Source organism: Syzygium oleosum, unplaced genomic scaffold, assembly GCF_021117445.2.
Source record: "Syzygium oleosum isolate NSW1041296 unplaced genomic scaffold, Sole_v2.1 Sole_v2.23, whole genome shotgun sequence".
NCBI lineage: Eukaryota > Viridiplantae > Streptophyta > Magnoliopsida > Myrtales > Myrtaceae > Syzygium > Syzygium oleosum.
In genome coordinates this window covers 5,427,810-5,450,875 of record NW_026607507.1, presented here as the reverse complement: position 1 = coordinate 5,450,875, position 23,066 = coordinate 5,427,810, and the positions used below count along the sequence as shown (strand labels likewise).

Below are 23,066 nucleotides of genomic sequence, written 5' to 3'. Positions count from 1 at the left end.
TCGGTGAAAACAGTAAAGGCTATCCGGGAAAGGTTGAGAACAGTCAAAGTCGTCGAAAAAGTTACGCGACCGAAGGCGTAGGCCGTTAGAATTTCAGATTGGCGACCATGTATTTCTTAAGATCTTGCTAATGAGGGGACTATCCGGGTTTGGCAAGAAAGGGAAACTAAGTCCAAGGTATATAGGCCCGTTCGAGATTTTGGAAAGGATTGGGACGTTGGCCTATCGTCTCGCGCTACCACCAAATTTGTCTCAAGTGCACAACGTATTCCACGTGTCAATGTTAAGAAAGTATGAACCGGACCCGACCCACGTGCTGAACTACGAAGAGATAGACATGGATGACAGAGTGTCGTATGTGGAAAAGCCAATTCGGATCGAGGACAGAATAGAAAGAATGCTGCGGAACAAGAAACTTCCGATGGTCAAGGTGATTTGGGAGCACCATGGAACTGAAGGCGCGACGTGGGAAAGCGAAGAGTTGATGCGACACCAGTACCCTCATTTGTTTGAATAGTTGGGTTGAATTGTAAATTTCGAGGACGAAATTTTTGTAAGGGGGGAAGAGTTGTGACATTCCGAATTTTGGCCCATTTTTGGGATTTATAAAACGGGTATTTCGTCAGTGCGCTTATAGTAGAAATCTCGCCCGGGAACTGATCACTCCCGGTTATTATTTTTAAATCTTGAGATTTCGCTAGAATCGCACTCGATCGAATTTGGCCGTTATTTAGAGCCCAAACTTTGGTGTCGAATTTCTTGGAAGTTCCGGGACGAAATAAATTGGACGGTGTCAATATTATCGTAGCCAGCGTTGAGATTGTCAGGAATAGTGAGAAAGTGGATTTTTGACCGGGTGCGAATTTGGACTAGTAGACCTCCCTCGTAGTGTGTTTTGGGTTATTTTCTTTTGGCCCTTTTTCCTAAATTATAATTAGGATTTTTGTGGACCGTGGGATAGTTTTCGGGTTCGAATCGTGACCGTTGGATCGCGATCATTGCTTTCTCTCTCTCTCTCTCTCTCTCTCTCTCTCCTCCTTCTGCTGCGCCTGCGCATGTCTGCCCATGCATGCAGACGTCCCCTCTCCCTTCTTTTCCGCTCACGTCTCCTCCTTCTCTCTCCTCTTTTCTTTTCTTTTTCTTTTTCTTTTCTCCCTCTTCCCTTCCTCTTCTTCTTCGTCTCTTCTGCCCCCGACCCTTGCTTCTGCTTCTGCTTCTTCCTCCGCCCGACCGCACCTCGCCGACCGCCTCGCGCCGCCGTCGCTCCGACCGAGTTGCGCCGCCGCTCGCCAACCGCCAGCAGTCCCGTCGGCCGCCCCCGTCGCCTGGTCGCTTCCTTCTCTCCCTCGACTCCCGTCCACCTCCGCAGCCTCCTCCCCGCCTCCGCAGCCCGCTGCTTTCGATCCGCCTCTCGCCTCCGCCCGACGCCGCCCCACCTCCGCCGTCGCCGCTGCAGCTCCTCCTCTCAGCCGTCGTCGAGCCGCCGCGCTCAGCCGGCTCCGCCCGACGCCGCTTCTTCCTCCTCCCGAGTCGCAGCGCGAGCCTCGGCTGCGCCGCCGCTTGCCGCCGCGTTCGTGGGCGAGTCCAGCCCGCCGTCCAAATCCTCCCGGCCGGCTCCCAGCCTCCGCCCGACGCCCGAGAGTGTCGTTGTCGAGCCGCCGCCACGGCTCGACCCCCTTCTTCCCCAGCTGGCCCCCTCTCGCCACCACCGCCCCCGCTTTCTTCCTCTCCCCTACGGTGCCTCCGTTTGCCGGCAGTCAGTGTCGCCTCGCCAGGCCAGCCAATTACCCGGCCCGGTAGGCCGGTCACTACCGCCGGCCGGCCTAGCCCGGCTCAGGCCAATACCGGCTGAAAGGGCTCGCCCGGCCAGCCAGGCCAATACTTGCGCCCGCCGCCAGTAGCTCGCCTCCGTCGCCCAGGTCCGGATTGCCGTCGTCCGCCGGCCCGGCTTGCCGGCCAGCCACCCGGCCAGGCAGCTCGCCGGCCGATGCCCAGGCCCGTGCTCGAGCTCGCCGGTCGAGCGTCCGGGCCGTGGCCGAGCTTGCCGGCGCCGTGCCCGTCCGACCAGGCGCCGCCCCGTCCAACCAGGCGCTGTCGCCGGCCGTGGCCCGGCGCCTTGCCCGTTCAACCCGGGCACCTCGCCCGTTCAACTTGCCGTGCGCCCCGGGCATGCCGTTCGGCCACCGCGCCCGCGCGCAGGCGCGCTGTCCGGCCATTGTGCCGCGTTGGCCGGCCACCGCGCCCAGTTGACCCGTGCCCGCGCCTAGTTCGGCACTTGTTCACCCGGGCCATTTTAGGCCCGAGCCGATTTTCTCCGGCCAAAACCAAGTAAGTAACTTCCTAAACCCTACCTAGTACTTTGGGTATTTTTAGACTTGTTTAGGATGTGTTTAGTACCGGCTTAGGACTTTAATTAGGTGTGGGCTAATTAGGCGATTGTGCTTAATTGGTGAATTATTGTGGCGATAATTGTGCGGCTGATTTAGTGATTTACTGAGATAAATATGCCTGACTGAATTGTCGTGGCGCTTGTGGGTGAATTGAATTAATTGAATGTGTCGACATGAATGTCGGGTCGGTGGACCGATGTGGGGAGCATGAATTGAGTTGACTGATGTGGCGTGCTAGATTGACATTGGCGAAAGGGTGGTGATTGAAAATTGATTTATATGACTAAGAGCATGGTGAATTTTGTATTGTGGTGCATGTGCATGAGAAAAGCCCGGCTTGATCGGGGTCGACCCGAGGCGCGATAGCGCGGGTCGTGGGAAAGTGTGAAATGTCCAGTGAGGGACGGAGCCCTGGCTTGATCCGAGGGCGACTGAGCGCGATAGCGCGGGTCGTGGGAAAGTGTGAAATGTCCAGTGAGGGACGGAGCCCGCTTGATCTCGAGGGCGGACTGAGGCGCAGTAGCGCGGGTCGTGGGAAAGTGTGAAATGTCCAGTGAGGGACGGAGCCCGGCTTGATCTGAGGGCTGACCTGAGGCGCAGTAGCGCGGGTCGTGGGAAAGTGTGAAATGTCCAGTGAGGGACGGAGCCCGGCTTGATCTGAGGGCTGACCTGAGGCGCAGTAGCGCGGGTCGTGGGAAAGTGTGAAATGTCCAGTGAGGGACGGAGCCCGGCTTGATCTGAGGGCTGACCTGAGGCGCAGTAGCGCGGGTCGTGAGAATGGGCCTGAGGCGCAGTGGCGCGGGCAGTGTGAAAGGACCTGGGAGGTCGTGAGAAAGTTGGCTGGACCACGCATGTTGCATAGTGTTTGATTATGAGGTGAATACTGCTAGGCATGGTATGGGACGTGCCCAAGTGGTTTTACCTTATAATCGAGACACGCGCGAGTGTTATTGTATGATGCATGGAAAAACTTCCTTGTGTGATCTGAATATGAGCTCTGCTGGATGCACTAATGTGATTTGACTAATGTACAGTGTGGGCATGTGATTGGATGGCGAGGTAAGTCCATTGATGTGATTTATATATAAGTTATCGGTTAGATTGCATGTTACAACTTGTCTGGGTACGCATTGGCCTATGTGGGGTATAGGGGGTTGCTTATTGAGACTCGTTCTCACGGTTATTATATAACCATTTTCAGATCTGCGACCGTGATTGATTGGAGACGCCACCAGGGTATCTCGGGGATGGAGGACGGGTCAAGTTACCCCATATTTTGTGTGCCCCTCTTTTGTATAGCGAAGTAGGATACCCCACCACTATTCCCTTTTGATGTTGTGTATTTGGAATTATTATTTTGTGCTATCCCTTTGTCATATTTTATTGTCTGGGTTGTTTTAAATTCGCTTCCGCTTGCCTTTATCGTTGGATGCTTGGGTTGGGTCGGCGACGTGTCTGGGACGTCGCGTTCAATGATCGACCATCGAGGGATGACCGCGCGCTCGTAGGGTGCGGGGCGTGACACTGTTCCTCGGTTTGTATTCGTGCTAGGACATCGACCCTATCTTTTGAAGAACTTCATACCCTGTTAATCTGTGAGGATCTCTCTTTGACTAACGATACACCGCCTGCGGTTTCAGCTCAGTCTACTGCATTGATGGCTTCCAAACCTTTCAGGCCCAACAACTCTCGTCAATTCTCTCAGGGCAACGGCCATGCACCATCTCATGGAACATTTCCTCCACGCCAGCAATCCTCCACCTCCTCTGGATCGATGCAACAACGACCATCACCCCAAAGCCAACAAATCTCAAATTTTGGGTGTTCATTCACAATGTCAGATCTGCAATCGTATGAGTCATATTGCCATCGACTATTATCACCGAATGGACTATACCTATCAAGGCCGCCATCCACCAGAAAAACTTGCAGCAAATGGCTGCCACTGCCTCGACCCCACCCAACACTTAGTACACTGACACCGGAGCCATCCATCATCTCACCCCGGAACTCGAAAATCTCCAAATTTCAACTGCTTATGATGGTAATGACACTGTTAAGATAGGTAATGGCCACGGTATGCCCATTGCACATGTTGGTTCCACTACCCTTTCATCCTCTTCATCACCTCTTCACCTTAAATCTATATTTCATTGTCTCACAGCTTTACACAATTTACTCTCTGTTTATCGATTTTCCAAAGATAACAATTGTCTCTTTAACTTCGATGCCTCTAGTTTTTGTATTAAGGATAAGGTCACGGGGAGGATACTATATCAAGGGCCAGTTGAGAACGGCTTGTACCCACTTCACACTCCACCATCCTCCACCACCCCAAAAGCTCATTACAATTCCTCCATCACCTCGGACCAATGGCATGCTCGTCTCGGCCATCCCTCTAATGACATTCAACGGGCGATTTTCTCAGTCGCTTCTATTTCCAATAAATCGGGATCTCGCATTTGCTCTTCATGTCAGCGGGCGAAGAGTCACAAGCTTCCTTTTTTCAAGTCTTATTCTACCTCTAGACGTCCTCTAGAATTATTACATTGTGATGTTTGGGGCCCTGCTCCCACATTATCTTGTTCTAATTATTCCTATTATGTTCTCTTTGTCGATGATTTTTCCAAATATTCATGGTTATTTCCTATGAGATTAAAATCTCACTTTTATGACATCTTTGTTAGTTTTAAAAAGCAAGTTGAAAATCTTTTGCGTCACACCATCACCATATTTCGCTCGGACGGTGTCACGCCCCGTACCCCACGAAGCGCGAGCATCCCATCTCCGGTCGTTTGTGATGCAACGCTCCCAGGATGGGTCGCCGACCCAACGCCCAATCAGAGATAAGTCACATGCGGAAACAACGTATATAAATATATATATACACCCGTACAAAACAACACACGTGAGACCAAGGTAGAACAGCCATCAAACAAGAATATACACTTGTACTATTATAGTGAAAGCCTTTTTCCACTATCCATTTGTACAACTCCAAAAACCTCAACATCAGTATTGAACTGCCACTATATCAAAAAGGGTAGGTGGCACAGGTGGTTAGGTTAACTAGGATATGAATGCTATTCAAAAAGAGACGGTCTTCGCTTCCCATGGTACCGGCCTGCTCTAGGGCTCCCAGTCAGGGTCGAACGACTCGGTAGAATCATCTGGCAACTCCTCGGAGGCATCTTTACGGCTGGGGGTATGAAAAGTTTCGATTTTCACAACCGTGAGACGAATCTCAGTGAGTTCAACCCCTAAACCTAGGCTAGGCTAGCATGCAATCTCCTGACCGGAAATGAATATTTGAAACCATAATGCAACAACAATCAAATAATTCTCTGACCCTGCAGGTTAGGCAGTTCGATATATAATAATCACGGCACGTACGTGGCACACATTATCACACGTACACCAATCACATGCTCATGCACCGAGTCTCACACACTCGCATGCCAGTCCATGCATGTTCATGCATGCAAATGTCGTCGACATGTCACGTGTATTTCCCGGCCCACTGGCCCACACTAGCACACTTGCCCAATTCATTATTATTACGATTCGAGTCATCAATTTTTCACGGCCCGGTGCGTCTAGCCTGCTTCAAAGTGCATGAGGCGCAGCAACCGATATGGCCCAGTGTCTCTAGCCTGCTTCAAAGTGCATGAGGCGCAACACTGTTCTCCTTGCGAACCAGAGCCTGCTTCAAAGTGCATGAGGATGGTCGCCTTCCGGACGTACCGGGCATCGTCCTGCTTCAAAGTGCATGAGGACGGTATCGACCCGAAGGTCCTTAGGTGATCACACAACTCATTATTATCTGAACCCAGCATATAACGCTTCAGGGTATTTTAGGTGATCACATGTTCATAGCAGACACGCATTCTCGCACAATTTCATCACATGCCTCACTCTTGGCATACGTAATGCGTGTCCATGTTATGCAATGCAATGCACCACGAGCACCAATATAATTCAGACACCCAATGTCTCAACACGTGCTTAATTGGCCCAATTAATACCGTGTGGCCTAACGTGCGATTCACAAATCAGTAATTCATTGTAAACCAAACAATGGCCAATCGCACTCCATAAAATCAGCCACACCACATACGACATAGCAGTACGAAATCAACCACAATTAAGCACAATTGACGTACAATCAGTCAACCCGGGCATACCCGGCAATTTCACTAACGAGCTCCTAAATTGGTCATTAAACCCCATTATCCTCCCCAATAATTTCTCATTGATCTACTACATTTTTCCTGATAACAATTTCTATCAAACAGTACACTAATTTTCCTTTGCCAGTACTAGCATTCCTAAACCAGTCCAGAAAAATGCACTATCAATCCTAATCCGGGTTTAGAAATTTTACTCACTTAATCCGAGGTCACGACGACGGGGAACGGCAGTCGATCACTGATGAACAGTGAAACCGGCGGCGGAATTCCCGGCGACGGCGTGAACAGCGACCGTATCGACGCGGTGAACAGTACTCTGCACGGACTGCTACCGTACTTCCGTACGGACACTGTACAGACAGGTACGGCCCGGCGTCGTACGGCGAGGCTGGACGGCTGGGTGTCGACGGAATGGCAATCGGAGCTCCGGCGAAGCTCCGGCGGCCCTATTTGCTGGACGGGAAAGAGAGAAAAAGAGGGAGAAAGAGAGAGAAAGGGAGACGGGGTGAGGGTGGTGATGCTGGTGGGTGATCGAACGAGGCAGCAGCAGCGACGACCGGCGACCAGCAGCTCCGGCGGCGGTCCGACAAGCTCCGGCATGAACGGGCAAAAGAAAGAGAGAACGGTGGATGAGGAGGAAACGTGGGGGAGGGGCTGCTCTTGGGGTTGATCTGCCGAACGAGGGAGGAGAGAGAGAGAGCTGGTCAGATCTGGTCAAAAATAGGGGCTTAGGTGGACACGTGTCGCCGATCCGAGCAATATGAGTAAAATGCCCCTAATTTAACGGTCTAAAATCAGCCTAATCTAATAATGGATGGGCAAAAAGGTCAATAGCCCTAATAATTCAGCTGATAAGCACTCTTGAATATCCCAAATAATTTTCCCAAAATTCGGAACTGAAAACGGCCCAGGGGCAAAACCGTCATTTTTCCGGTCCCGGGGCGAAATTCCAATTTTCGCACATACGTGTTCCATATGTGCGTGGCCAACATAATATGGCGTCGGATTCGCGAAATTCACTTTCTAAGCCCTCGAAAATTGACTGCGAAGTTTCGGGAATAAAATAATATTATTTTCCAATTTTTGTCGAAATTCCAATTTTTGGCCATAACTACTCCTGGTATGCGTGGCCACCCAAAAATGGCGTCGGCCTCGAAAAATAACCTCATTTGGCCTCGAAAAGCAACGCTGGCGTCCCGAGAGGCAAAATCGTAATTTTTCACCCCCGGACCGAAATTCCAATTTTTACTCGTACTAACTCCAAACGTGTGTGGCCAGCGTAATACGACGTCAGATTCCCAAAAATAGTCTCTTAAGCCTTCGAAAATCGGCATCGAAATCCGGGCCCAATTCCGTGAACAAAACTCGCTAAACTTTCAATTTCAGGGTCTCTCACTAACGGGCGGCTGTTTAGGATCTACGCATATCGACCTAGGGTTATTCGACTTACGACAGTCCCGATCATTGAGAGAATGATAAATCATCACTAGTTCCAGAGGTCGCGATCGTTCGGTTCAGGTTCAGGACTGGTTGGTCACGTGCACTTTCGGTCTTGCAGAATCACCTGCGATCCGATTGTACATCGTTGGCCTTGGCCAAACCAAATCCATCACCTTTCCTAAGATCGGCTCACGTTGGCCCAAAATATTCCCTCATCATATCTTGAGATCGGTGTCGCGTTCACTATCGAGTCCCTGGTCCACGTACCGTTTCCTAGTTAGCCATACCCCATTGGTTAGTATCCTAAGAGTGATCAGCTCCGGGCGAGACTTACAAAAATGAAATGCGAAATATTGTCAATTTTATTGATCCCGGAATTACATCGAAATTCGGGCTGTTACAGACGGTGGTAGCAAATTCACAAGTAATGCCTTCCACAATTTTCTTCAATCATATGGCATTACACATGAATATTCTTGCCTTCACACACCAGAACAAAATGGTGTTGTGGAACGCAAACACCATCACATCATCGAAACTGGCTTAGCTATGATGGCCCATGCTCATATGCCTTCTAAATTTTGGTTGGAAGCCTTCACCACAGCTATTTATTTGATTAACCGCATGCCCATACTTCAACATCACACTTGTTCTCCATATCAAGCTTTATTTCACACCCCTCTAGATTATTCACACTCACGAACATTTGGTTCTCTTTGCTTCCTATAGCTCCGACCTTACAAGGCTAACAAATTGGAACTTCGATCAACCCCTTGCTGTTTTATAGGCTATAGCCCCAATCATAAAGGTTATCGTTGTTTGGATCTCTTATTTGGTCGAGTATATATTTCTCGTCATGTGGTCTTTGATGAAATTAAGTTTTCTCACTCCCATATCACTCCTACTCGTTCTTCACATCTTCCACCTTATAGTCTTGATTTTTTTGGAGTAATTCAAACCGAGCATGCTCATTGTGATCCCTCCACCACTTTACAAGTCGTTCTCAAATCCAACAACACCTCCCTGGTATCTTCTTCATCAACTACTGAACATATCGTGCAGACCTCTAGCCACTCCCTTCCTCCACCTATTGATAATCAACCTGTCCCTTCTTCTTCCACTCACCCAATGCAAACAAGATCTAAGTTTGGTATTACCAAACGAAAGGCCTTTTCCCATACCCTTCACCCACTTCCGATTGCATTTACTACCAACCATATCTCCGAACCAACATGTTACTCTCAAGCGGTTAAGGAACCTTAATGGCGTCATGCCATGGATTAAGAATTTACCTCTCTTCAATAGCAACAAACATGGTGTTTGGTCCCTTATGATCCTACTATGAACGTAGTGGGCTGCAAATGGGTGTTTCAAGTTAAACGAAATCCGGATGGCTCTATTAGTCGCTACAAGGCTCGCCTTGTTGCTAAAGGTTTCCATCAACAACCGGGTGTTGACTTGATCGATACCTTCAGTCCTGTGGTGCAACCTACCACCATTCAAATTATTTTATCTCTTGCAATCTCTCACAATTGGCCACTTTGACAATTGGATGTCGAATGTGCATTTTTACATGGTGATTTGCAAGAAACAGTGTTCATGTCCCAGCCTCCGGGCTGTGTTGATCCGGGCAAACCTAATCATGTCAGTCGCATGAAAAAATCCATTTATGGCCTTCGTCAAGCCCCTCGAGCCTGGTATGAAAAGTTTAATTCAAAACTTCATGATTTTGGATTCGCCGTCTCCAACTCCGATCCATCATTATTCATCTTCCACCAAGGGCATATAACCGTATATCTCCTCTTGTACGTTGATGATATCATACTCACTGGCAATGATACTTCAGCGTTGCAGCAATTGATCTCACATCTTGGCCATCATTTCCGTATGAAGGATCTCGGACCTCTTTCTCATTTTCTTGGTGTTCAAATAACATGTAATTCGGAAGGCCTACAACTTAATCAGTCAAAGTATATTATGGGTGTTCTAAAGTGTGCAAATATGGACGGATGTAAACCAGTCCCAATGCATGCTGTGTCTCAAAAACTTGGCTACAATGATGACCCTCCATTATCGGATCCCACTCTTTATCGGAGTCTTGTTGGAGAACTGCAGTATGTTACTTTGACGCGTCCTGACATTTCCTTTGCCGTCAATCAAGTTTGCCAATTCCTAAAGTCTCCCACCGAGGATCGTCTTGTGGCGGTCAAACAAATTTTGCGTTATTTGAAAGGCACAATCACTTACAATCTTCACTTTCGTCCAGGCTAACACCAGTTTACTGCTTATTGCGACACCGACTGGGCAGGTTGCCCCATTGATCGACACTCTACTGGTGGGTTTTGTGTTTTCTTCGGTTCTAACCCCATTTCCTGGAGTGCAAAGAAACAGGCCATGGTGGCACGTTCTTCATCTGAAGCTGAGTACCGGTGTCTAGCTCACACTGCAGCTGAATTAGTTTGGCTATGTTCCTTGTTACATGAATTGCATTGCCCACTCCTTACGCCACTCACCATCTGGTGTGATAACGTTTCAGCAATCTCTCTCGCCTACAATCCAGTTTTCCATTCAAGAACGAAACATGTCCCTATCGATTTTCATTATGTCCGGGAACTAGTTGGGTGTAAGATTCTCACTGTTCAGTTCATCTCCAGCAAAGATCAAATTGCAGATTTGTTCACAAAAGGTCTAAGTTCTAATCGCATCAGATTTTTGCAGAGCAAGCTTCACCTTCAGCCAACCGTGCTCAGCTTGAGGGGGGATGATAACATATCATCCTAAAATCTTTTAGGATAATCTCATATCATCCTAAAATCTTTTAGGATAATTTCCTCGATTTGAATTTAAATTCTTTCCTCAATTTGAGGATACTTTCCTTGATTTAAGGAATCAATTTTGCCCTCATCATATAACTATGTATCTATTTAAACGTATTTTGTACGTCAACAGAAGAACAAGGAAAATTTAAAAAAATTCAAAGCTTCTTTTACTTTCTTTAAATAATAGCCAATAAAGTTAATGAATAAATTACTAAATTATGAAAGCCAAATTTTATATTATAGAAATTGCTCTCGAGAGTAATTGCACATCCTTTGTACACGACAACCTTCTATGTATACATCTATCAATATTCAGATAATTCTTAGAAAAACTCAGTATCGGCCTAATAATGAAAAAAACTCTCCTATAATTGCAAACCTTTTTCAGATTTATAAGAATATATATATAACTCTTGAGTCTCGAACCTTTTTCCATTTTTTTTTACTCCTTCGACAAATCGTGTGTCACAGGAAGCTTTAAGGACTACGAGAGAGGGAACGATGTGTCGCATCTTTACAAAACATCAAAAGAACAGGAACTCCATCATATCTCTCTTCATATCAACTCAATTGAGACCTTAAAGAAGATTAGATGTAAATTTGCAAAAAGCAAGGGATCGAAAGAATCATCCGGTGACTCTTAAAAGGACAATAATACCCAATAAAATTAATGAATAAATTACTAAATTATGAAAACCAAATTTTATATTATAGAAATTGCTCTCGAGAGTAATTGCACATCCTTTGTACATGACAACCTTCTATGTATATATCTATCAATATTCAGATAATAGCTAGAAAAACTAGTATCGGCCTAATAATGAGAAAAACTCTCCTATAATTGCAAACCTTTTTCAGATTTATAAGATTTTATATATATATTTATATATATAAATATAACTTTTGAGTCTCGAACCTTTTTCCGTTTTTTTTGGCCTCCTTCGACAAATCGTGTGTCACGGGAAGCTTTAAAAACTACGCGAGAGGGAAAGATGTGTCGAATCTTTACAAAACATCAAAGGAACAGGAACTCCATCATATCTCTCTTCATATCAACTCAATTTAGACTTTAAAGAAGATTAGACGTGAATTTGCAAAAAGCAAGGGATCGAAAGAATCATCCGATGACTCTTAAAAGGACAATAATACCCAATAAAGTCAATGAATAAATTATTAAATTATGAAAACCAAATTTTATATTATAGAAATTGCTCTCAAGAGTAATTGCACATCCTTTGTACACAACAATCTTCTATGTATACATCTATCAATATCCAGATAATTCTTAGAAAAACTCAGTATTGGCCTGATAATGAAAAAAAACTCTCCTATAATTGCAAACCTTTTTCAGATTTATAAGAATATATATATAACTTTTGAGTCTCGAACCTTTTTCCATTTTTTTTTACTCCTTCGACAAATCGTGTGTCACAGGAAGCTTTAAGGACTACGAGAGAGGGAACGATGTGTCGCATCTTTACAAAACATCAAAAGAACAGGAACTCCATCATATCTCTCTTCATATCAACTCAATTCAGACCTTAAAGAAGATTAGATGTAAATTTGCAAAAAGAAAGGGATCGAAAGAATCATCCGATGACTCTTAAAAGGACAATAATACCCAATTAAGTTAATAAATAAATTACTAAATTATGAAAACCAAATTTTATATTATAGAAATTGCTCTCGAGAGTAATTGTACATCCTTTGTACACGACAACCTTTTATGTATACATCTATCAATATTCAGATAATTCTTAGAAAAACTCAGTATCGGCCTAATAATGAAAAAAACTCTCCTATGATTGCAAAACTTTTTCAGATTTATAAGATTATATATATATATATAACTTTTGAGTCTCGAACCTTTTTCCGTTTTTTTTTGGACTCCTTCGACAAATCGTGTCTCACAGGAAGCTTTAAGGACTATGTGAGAGGGAAAGATGTGTCGAATCTTTACAAAACATCAAAGGAACAGGAACTCCATCATATCTCTCTTCATATCAACTCAATTCAGACCTTAAAGAAGATTAGACGTGAATTTGCAAAAAGAAAGGGATTGAAAGAATCATCCGGTGACTCTTAGAAGGACAATAATACCCAATTAAGTTAATGAATAAATTACTAAATTATGAAAACCAAATTTTATATTATAGAAATTGCTCTCGAGAGTAATTGCACATCCTTTGTACACGACAACCTTCTATGTATACATCTATCAATATTCAGATAATTCTTAGAAAAACTTAGTATCGGTCTAATAATGAAAAAAACTCTCCTATAATTGCAAACCTTTTTCAGATTTATAAGATTTTATATATATATTTATATATATAAATATAACTTTTGAGTCTCGAACCTTTTTCCGTTTTTTTTTGGCCTCCTTCGACAAATCGTGTGTCACGGGAAGCTTTAAAAACTACGCGAGAGGGAAAGATGTGTCGAATCTTTACAAAACATCAAAGGAACAGGAACTCCATCATATCTCTCTTCATATCAACTCAATTTAGACTTTAAAGAAGATTAGACGTGAATTTGCAAAAAGCAAGGGATCGAAAGAATCATCCGATGACTCTTAAAAGGACAATAATACCCAATAAAGTTAATGAATAAATTATTAAATTATGAAAACCAAATTTTATATTATAGAAATTGCTCTCAAGAGTAATTGCACATCCTTTGTACACAACAATCTTCTATGTATACATCTATCAATATCCAGATAATTCTTAGAAAAACTCAGTATCGGCCTGATAATGAAAAAAAACTCTCCTATAATTGCAAACCTTTTTCAGATTTATAAGATTATATATATAACTTTTGAGTCTCGAACCTTTTTTCCGTTTTGTTTTTGGACTCCTTCGACAAATTGTCATCACACTACTTTTAATTCATGATTGCTTTGGATGCTTGCTTGGGAGTTTGAGAGGTTGCGCATAAAGACAACATTCGAAAGTGGAGGATTTGGCATGGAGTTAGGCCCCATTGGGAACGCGAGGACAACCTAAATTCCTCGTCCCCTAAAGAGATGCTTCATAATCTCTCTTGTCCACGACTCCCATGTGCGACCTAAATTCCTAAGTACTTTCTTCCCTCCTTTTTTGGAGGAATGCGGGATATTTGCTAGGCCCTTGAGAAAAAAGAAAAGAAAATTTTGCTTTGTCGAGCCATGCATTTTCGTTCACATAATGGACTCTCACGCTTTCAAATATCGCATGACTTTAAGAGATCAATTGAAAAATTCTGACACTTAGGCTGCGCTCGTTTCGCAGAAAACGAATGATTTGGAAAATATTTTCCAAAAAATAATTGCTTGTATTGCTTACAAAACTAAATGAATGGAAAAAAATTTCATCGCCTACTAAAATAGTCAGGTATAGATTGTTATCGATAATGAAAATATTTTTCGTTGACTAATTTTCTAAACAATATAATCAACCATTTTTCGGAAAATGTTTGAGAGTTATACTTATAGTTGTGTGCTTTTCCGAAGGTCGCGACTAGTGTTTTGTGAGTGAATGCTGTTGCTTGTTTCTTTTTCAACAAAAATCGGCTCAAAAAAGTCTCGGTGCTTATAGGCCTGCGCAATTAGTCCTTAATTGGACGAGCTCCTAATAGTTTTGTGAGGCCCAATCAAATATCAATTGGTCCAATTCTGGGGAGAATATAATCGAGTCGGTTATAGATTCCAAAAACTTTTGAATCGGGTTCAGGTAGGACTATTTCATTTTGGGTTCGGACCTATGCGCGAGAATCAAATTTTGGCCGATTGCGGGGAAACAGTTTAAAACATGGTTTTTCTTTGGGATAATGAAACAAACAATCCATAAACTTTGTCCCAAGGTGCAACATCATCTTTGAATTTTTTATTTGTTCAATATAGTCATTTCCTAAATATTCTGTTTTCTCCCCGAACTGTCAATTAGTTCAATCTAGTCCCTCAATTTTTCATGAAAAAGTCAAATTTTTTCATAGTTACGCTATAGCCTGAATTCTAGAATATCTTTTCATTTCAATCCAATTCCTATATCGACAAAAATTTTGGCTATGCTTTTTGATTCTCATTAGTGTTGTACCAGGTTGATGTTCCTGTTATTTTAATTTACTAATTTACAGATTTAACAAAATTTAATTAAGAAACGTGAAACACAACAAATTAAAAATCTTATCTATCTAAAAAATCAGGAACATGATTTAGATTAATATAAGTATGGGAAATCTATAAATTAATTATTATAGTTATTAAATATTCTTATGAAAACACTTATATTAAAATGGAAGGAATATGAACTAAACCTAATATAACTCTAAATGAAGTTATATTTTTATAAAGATCATAAATTAAAATATACTTGAATGAAACTATAGTAATGTTTAAATTTCATATCGTTAAATGGACTGATATGAAATTTCTTGCTGGGGTGTTTAATTAAATAAGCAAAATGGAAAGATTGGAGTAAAAAAAAGAAAAAAAAAAGAGATATAACAATCACGAACGTTAGATATGGTCGTTGGGTCCAAAATCAAGAATTAAAAGAAGGGCACAAACAAATGCTCTTCACATGCAACGAGCTCTTGCAATTTTGTAGGACGGTTGTCATGACCTTCCTAGAGTTGAAACACCAAAGAAAAATTATTGGATTGTTAAGCAAATACTTAGCATGGCCTCTTCCAAGCCCATACTAATCGCAACTTTGAGTTTGTGATTTAATTAATGAAACATACAAATCAATTCAATTTGGAGTCGCCAATAATCTATTACAGATCGATTAGAGATGCTCTTGCAATTAGGTACATTTTCTCTTTATTTCAAAAATAATTGTTGACACCTAAATTTCGACCGACCATTTAATAACAATTTGCATAGAAAATTAGGGATTAAATTTTAACCCCTAAACAAAAATATTAAAATTGCATAGCATATAGTTTAAGTTCATATAGGTTAGTTACATTCCGTATCGGACCGGTGGTGGCCAGAAAGCTGAAAATTCATCGCGTAAACTAAGCTCGAGCACTCGGCTCACTCAAGGAATTGGGGGCCAAAATTCACAAGTCTAAAAGGCTTTGGTTGTTTTAATTTGAGCTTAAATCAGCCTGAATTAATTTAGCCCATTTGGAATTAAAATAAAATTAAATGATAAAGCCTAAGTCTAAGCCCATTAGGATTATGAAGCCCAGTTAATTAACCTAGGGTTGCGATATAAATATGTCGTTATGCGTCATAATCAAAGGGCTCTCATAATTTTCAGAGAACACAATTTTTGAGAGCAAGGAGGGCCATATAGTAGAACACACGGCCACAGGAAAGCGAGAAAGAAAAATCGCAGAGAGAGAGAGAGAGAGAGATTATTTCTGTTCTTTCCGCAGGAGGCTCAACTCACGAGGGTCAAGGTGGAGAGCAAAAGGTCTCCACGTTCTGCACTCACAGAGAAGCCAAAAGAAAAAAAAGCAGAGGATAATACAGAAAAGTGAGAAAAGGGAGAGTGTCATCTTCTTACTTTGGCGTTCCCGCTTGGAGCTTCGATTTGCAACTCACCGGCGCCGACGAAGCCCAACGGAGCACCTGCACGACTACCGCGACGCCTGCTTTCTTTGTCTTGGCGCTACCTGCCTACGCCGAAGACCAGCTGCATATGATGCACCCGACGACTCGTTGCAACCTCGGCACCTTCACAACAGGGCCGACACTTCCAGTGAGCACTTTCAAGCGAGATCTCGATTTTGCAGAGCAGTCCCGACACTAGCCACTGCTCAGTGTCCAGTTCCTTCCAAAAAAAGAAAAATCTCAGCAACCCAGCAAACGTCCAGCAAATCGGCTCCAACGTCTCGTCCGGCGAGGCCTCGTCGTGCCCAGTCCGCAAGCCAGCTGCCACGCCGCATCGACGCAGGCGAGACCCCAGTGACTACCCTTTTCGCTGTCTTTGTTGCAGGTTTTGAGTTGCTCCCAGTAAGTCCATCCCAGCTTAGAGTCATTCGGTGGTCAAAGAAAAGGCATCCAACCAAGAGAGGTGGAAGTGAAAACCGTGAGCTAAGGTGTTGGGTTGCATGGCCAAAGTAAAACAGAGAGTTTCATCAGTGAATAGAGAATCCCAAGGTGTTGACCAGTGAGTTGTTGCTTTCTTACCTCACTTCGACGCCGATGAGCCAATTGTGACCCACCGCAAGCTTGACGCCAAGCCTGGTCACCGCCGATCCCGTGCAGTCCGTCCCACCGCCGCTCGTCCCGATCTGTAATCCCGATCCGCGAGTCCAAATTTGGAAATATCTCGAAATTAGGTAAGGATGTTATTCAATATTTTCAGAATATTTGGTTTCTTAATTTTCGGATGTTAGAATATTTTGTGAATATTGTGTGGATATTTAGATATCTTAGGATATTGTTTGCTCTATCTGCAATATTCTAAAACACTCAAAATTAGGAATTATTCCTAATTTGGCAACGTATCTGGATGACTATCCGACCTTATCCATAAGGTACGATATGCGGTGATACGGAAATTGTTATCTCATCCATAACTACTTGGATGTGATAATCGATTTTATCTATTTTCCAAATTCGAGCAATCAGCTTTCCGTCGATATCTATAACCCTATAGATATGACCGTTAGTTCGATTCTCTTTCCTAATTCGAATTTGATAAGAAGAATATTGCGGATTGCGTGGATCGTTTGAATGTGATTGTTATCTTTGTTTGATTGCTCTTTTTTTTAAATAAAGAAAATCCAAAAATTTGTTAGTTAGATTTAAATTAGAAATTTTGCATGCTTAAAGAATCCTAAATATATCCAAGAGAGTAAGGTAATTATTTGATTTAAATTGGGATTTAGAGTAGCATATTTCCTGGTTTAAATTAGAAATTGTTTTAATCTTTGTGGATTATTTAGGATATTTAGATTTCGAATTTTAATAAAAATCCCAAAAAAAAGAATCACTTTAGGATAGATCAAATCATTTTCTTTAGGATAGATTGCATGTTGATTTGAGTATTTTTAATTCCGAATTTCATTGAAAAAAATACCAAAAATAAATCATTTGTCTGTCATTAGAATTAGGTCACGTCGTCGCATGACATATAGTTCGCATGCTAGGTTGCATTAATTGCATGTCATTTTTTGCACGTCATTGCATATAGGTTAGTTTGTATTTTAATAAAGCGCAAACCCTAAAGAACACTTTGAGTGCCTTGCTTTGTTAATTAGAAATCATATTAGAATTGTCTGTGTGATTTTCTACTAATAATGCAGACGCTTGCGTTGTTTTAAGGTACGTCATTCTCCCAATCTTGCAATTTATTTACTGTTTTCTTGGGTGTTAAATTGGTGGTTTGCGCACCAGCATGAACACCTCACATGTTAGTGATTAGGTAATAAAATGGATCCAGACTGCCTGCATAAATATTTTTGAAAAGAAAAGGTACCGAAAGGGCGTTAGACTAGATCTAGCGTAACCAAGTCCCCGAGCTTAGAATCTCTGGTTCGTAGGAATAAAACATATCTTCCTATGTTTTATTTAGGTTTCTAATCGACCTACCACAAATAGATTAGTGGCGACTCCAAGTATGAAAACTTTTGCATATTAAAAACTTAAACCCTAAGTCGCGAATTGGTAGAGCTTGGGAGGGCCCGAGTTAGGCTTAGTCTTAATAATCCATTAGCCTGAGAAATTTTAGGTCACGACAATAATCTTATAAATAGTCTTGGTCAATTTTATTCTTACACCACAACATGTGAGAGGTTTTTATGCGGGTGCACAATTATGAATGTAAAACTCAACAAATCAATGCGATAAATAAATTGCTAGAAAAAGACAAACAACCCTGATACATTCGTATCAAAGCAAAAGCGAGACTTTATTATCGTCCAGTACACCAAGTATTCAGCAAGATGTTAACTGAAAACCAAACAATAATGCATGACCTAAACATGATTCCTAAATGCAATGCCAATTAGTTATTTTTGGATTTTTCTTTCATAACGAGCATGATTTAATTTAAATTATAATAACATGCATTAATGAATTAGAATGAAATTCTAAATGACGTGCAAGCTATATCAATGACTTAAATGTAACCTACATGCTATCTTAATGACACGAGTTAGGATTAACTACGAATTAACCCTATTATTTAATTAGGTGAGATTTTTTTTTCATTTTAATTAAAATTAAATTATATGCAATGCATGAGATGCAATAATTAATTTACATGACATGGCCCTACAGTATATGATTACTAAATAATATGTAATATATGACATAGGAATTATAAAACTATTTCTATATGAGATATGCATGCTATTTTTTGTAGATTTTCTTTAAAAGCTAAAATAGAAAACTGCCTAAAAAATATGATGACCTAAATTTAATTAGGAAATAATTTATATTAAATCTCAATCTAATCAGGTAATTTCCTAATTACTACATGATTTCCTAAAATATGTAATTCTATAGGAAACTTAGGTGGTGCAATATATTATCCTAAATGCAATGTAATATTTTTTTTGTATTTTTATTATATGAATGTTTGCTAAATGAACAGAAAAACTTTTCACTAATCCTCGGGCACTGTTCATAGCAGGCGCCCAAGTTCTCTCTCGGTCTGGTTCTCGTTTACTGTACACCCGTCTGAATCTTCTGTGATTCTGGGTGTCTTGCTTGGTCCGATTCGTCTGGAATTTGGAGGATAGGGGCGCAAGGTGATCCTCCCCATATACTCCTTGGATTTCTCGTACAGTGCTTTCTCTGGGTTGCACGAGCAGATCTGAGTTTGCTCGTTTGAGGATACTGTTCACCCGTCTGGGTTTGATGCGTTTCTGGTGTTCTGCTGGTTCAATTCTTCTGGAAATCGAAGGCTAGGGTCGCCAGGTAACACTTCTAAATATACTCCTCTGGCTCACCGTGCGGTGCACTCGTTTGGCTGGGCAAACAGATCTGGGTTTGCTCGACTATTTTTGCTGTCGGTACTGTTCATTGCCATTGAGTGCGATTGTTCACCCGAAAGGGTTCTGGAATTGCGGGGAGGTTAAGCTGCTGGCTGTGAGTTGCTAGATAGGAGTTTTCCTCTTTCCATTGCTATATGGATTTCTTGATATGAGGATTCCATGGCTGGGCAACTCGTTCCTATAGAGCCTCCTCGGCACTCGCAATCCTTGCCTTTGGCAAGCACCAAGCAATCAAAGACCCCAGTGGTCGGGTCCAATGTTCCGCCTAGTAATCTAATGCAGCTCACTTCGGGGGCTATAGTTAAACAGAAATCTCAATTGCCTGATGCTAATGTAGGGGGCTCTGCTTCTGCACATCCGGTTCATCCAAAACAGCGCCAACGAAGTAGAGGGCGTAGTAGGGTGAGGCATGCATCCAACTTGGCTCGGGCTGATTCCACTAGTGGGGGATCAGCAAGCCACCAGCAAGGCAGAGCTTTGGAAAGGCAAAGCCAAAATGATGGGCAATCACCAGCTAAAGTTCCTTCCCGGGAACCAATTCCGCAGACTACCCAAAGATCTTGGGCGGCTGTGGCAAAATCTGCAGAGAAAGGCTACAATCTCTCTTTCATCCCACCTACTATTGTAGATGGGAAACCAATTGTTAGAATTTCTCCGGAGATTCTTAGAGACACAAACCCAAAATGACAGGAATGCCTGGTGGGCTATTTTGTTGGGAAGAAACGCCCATTCAAGATGACTGAATCTGCAATCAAAAACATTTGGGGAGCACAAGTGGTGGATGTTCTTGCAAATGGAGATGGCTTTTTCTTCTTCCATATCCCGGATAGCACCTTTCGCCGGAAAATACTCGACAGCGGTCCTCTAACGATTCTTAGAGTTCCCATGATCCTGCAGCAATGGCATCCGGATCTCAAGATGCAGAAAGACCAGCATGAGTCTCTCCCCGTTTGGGTCAAGCTGAGAAACATCCCCTATGCCCTTTGGTCCTCGTCTGGCATCAGTGCCGTGGCTAGTGCCATTGGCAAGCCCCTATATGTTGATGTCCAAACTGAGAAGATGAGGATGATCTCATTTGCCCGAGTTTGCATCCAGATCAAAGCAACTCAGAAGCTGATCGACTCAGTCGACGTCATTCTCAATGATGATACCTGGTCCATTAAGATCGAGTATGAATGGCGACCTATAGCTTGCTCAATATGTGGAACGTTTGGCCACAAGTGTGCGCTTCCCAGTCAAGATGTTTCTGGTATTCAGAAGCCTCCAGCTCAAGATTTTCAGACAGAGGATGACCCTACTCCAGGCGAAGGTAAATGGGAAACTGTTGGCAAAAGACAAGTTGGGGTGCAATTAAAAGGCTCCGCTAAGGCATCTTCCTCAAACCAAGGACAGAGTTCCCCTCCCCCCAGGAACATTGTTGCCCCATTGGCTTCTCAACCTCCTCCCAATCCAGCTTTGAACTCCCTCGCTTCTTCGGACGATCTCGCTGATTCAGAGGAATCTGAAGCAGGTACAGCCAGTGATGTGGGTAGCGATGCAGACGATGATTCCCCATCGCATTCCCGTCCCTCAACCAGGAGCCCCTCAAGCCCCTCCCATGCCTGAATCGATGGTGCCTGTTCCTCGAAGTAGTCCTAATTCATCTAAGAAGGCCAACCCTAAAGCTCGAAAACGGGGTCGCCCTAAGAAGAGGTAACCTCGCCTCTTCCTGAACATATGTTTTTTGCCGTCTGGAATATTAGGGGCCTTATGGCCCCCTTGAAACAGGCTGAGATTAGATCATTAGTTAGATCTAAAAACCTTTTTTGCATTGGGATCCTGGAAACTAAGGTCAACCCAAACTCTTTTGATGCCATCTCGATGGGGCTACTTCCGGGTTGGTCTTGGACATCTAATTATAATTCCTCTCCTCGGGGTAGAATTTGGATTGGCTGGGACCCCCAGGTGGTACAAATAGATGTTCGCTCAGAATCCTCTCAGACTATTCACTTGGGCATGTGTATGTTGGCAATGAACATCTCTTTTCATGTGTCTATAATTTATGGTGAGCATACTTTTACTGCTCGTCGGGCCCTCTGGACTGATCTTGTTCAGACAAGTATGACTCTTTGCTGATGAGCCTTGGCTAGTGGCTGGTGACTTCAACGCCATTCGGGACCACTCGGATAGAATGGGCAGCTCCAATGCTTGGATCCCAGTTTTTGATGAACTTGCATTGTGTTTAGATCAAGCTAGATTGGATGATCTTAGATATGTTGGCCATCGCTTTACTTGGTCGACATCTTCTGGTGCATCCTGTAAACAGAGAAAGATTGATAGAGTTCTTGTCAATGATAAGTGGAGTAGCACCTTCTCCTATTCGGAGGCTTCCTTTTTGGCTCCGGGGAGTGTCCGATCACACTCCAATGATCGTTCGGATTATGATTCCATCTCTGTCCGGGGAAGCCCTTCAAGTTTTTTAATTATTGGGTGTCTCACCCTTCCTTTCGGTCTATTGTTTCGCAGACATGGGAATCCCGGATCACTGGAACTCCTATGTTCATCTTGTGCCGCAAGCTGAAGACACTCAAAGTAAGACTCAAACAGCTTAATAAGGACTCGTTTTCAGATATTTCGGGCCGCACTACATAGGCAAGAGTGGCTTTGTCCGTAACTCAAGATGCTCTGGTTATTGACCCGTTAAACCTGTCCCTAGCTGAGTTGGAGAAGGATCAGCTTCAGGAATTCACGGCCCTTAGGCTCCAGGAGGAATCGTTCTTTAAACAAAAATCCAGGATCAAATGGCTGAAGGAAGGTGATAGGAATACCAAGTATTTCCACGATTATGTCAACAGAAGACATATCCTTAACCGTATAATCTCGGTTTCAGATGACAATGGAGCTACCCTTACTGATCCGACTCTTGTCCACAATCATATTGTTAATCACTTCTAGGATTTACTTGCTCCCAGCTCTTCGTGTGAGCTGCCTTCTTCCTTGGATATCCAGGAAGTGATTGGTCAGTCGCTCACTAAGGACCAGGTACAGTTTCTTACCCAGCAGGTCACTGAATTGGAAATCAAAAACACATTCTTCTCCCTTCCTAAGGGCAAAGCCCCGGGACCATATGGGTTTAATGTGGAATTCTTTCTAGAATCCTGGGAAATAGTTGGACCTTCGGTCATATTGGCGATTAATGATTTTTTCATTTCTGGCTCCCTTCTTAAGGAGACCAATGCCACCATCCTTACACTGGTGCCTAAGGTTCCCAATGCTTCGGCCTTGAATGACTTTAGGCCTATTGCTTA

The 23,066-nt window shown here is 43.1% G+C and overlaps 1 protein-coding gene across 1 annotated transcript; it reads left to right on the top strand.

The window, feature by feature from the left end:
* Positions 1–20,514: 20,514 nt before the first annotated feature.
* Positions 20,515–21,384, top strand: LOC130134783 (uncharacterized). The gene has a single exon (XM_056302464.1). The coding sequence runs from the start codon at positions 20,515–20,517 to the stop codon at positions 21,382–21,384; it is 870 nt and encodes a 289-aa protein (XP_056158439.1).
* Positions 21,385–23,066: the final 1,682 nt, after the last annotated feature.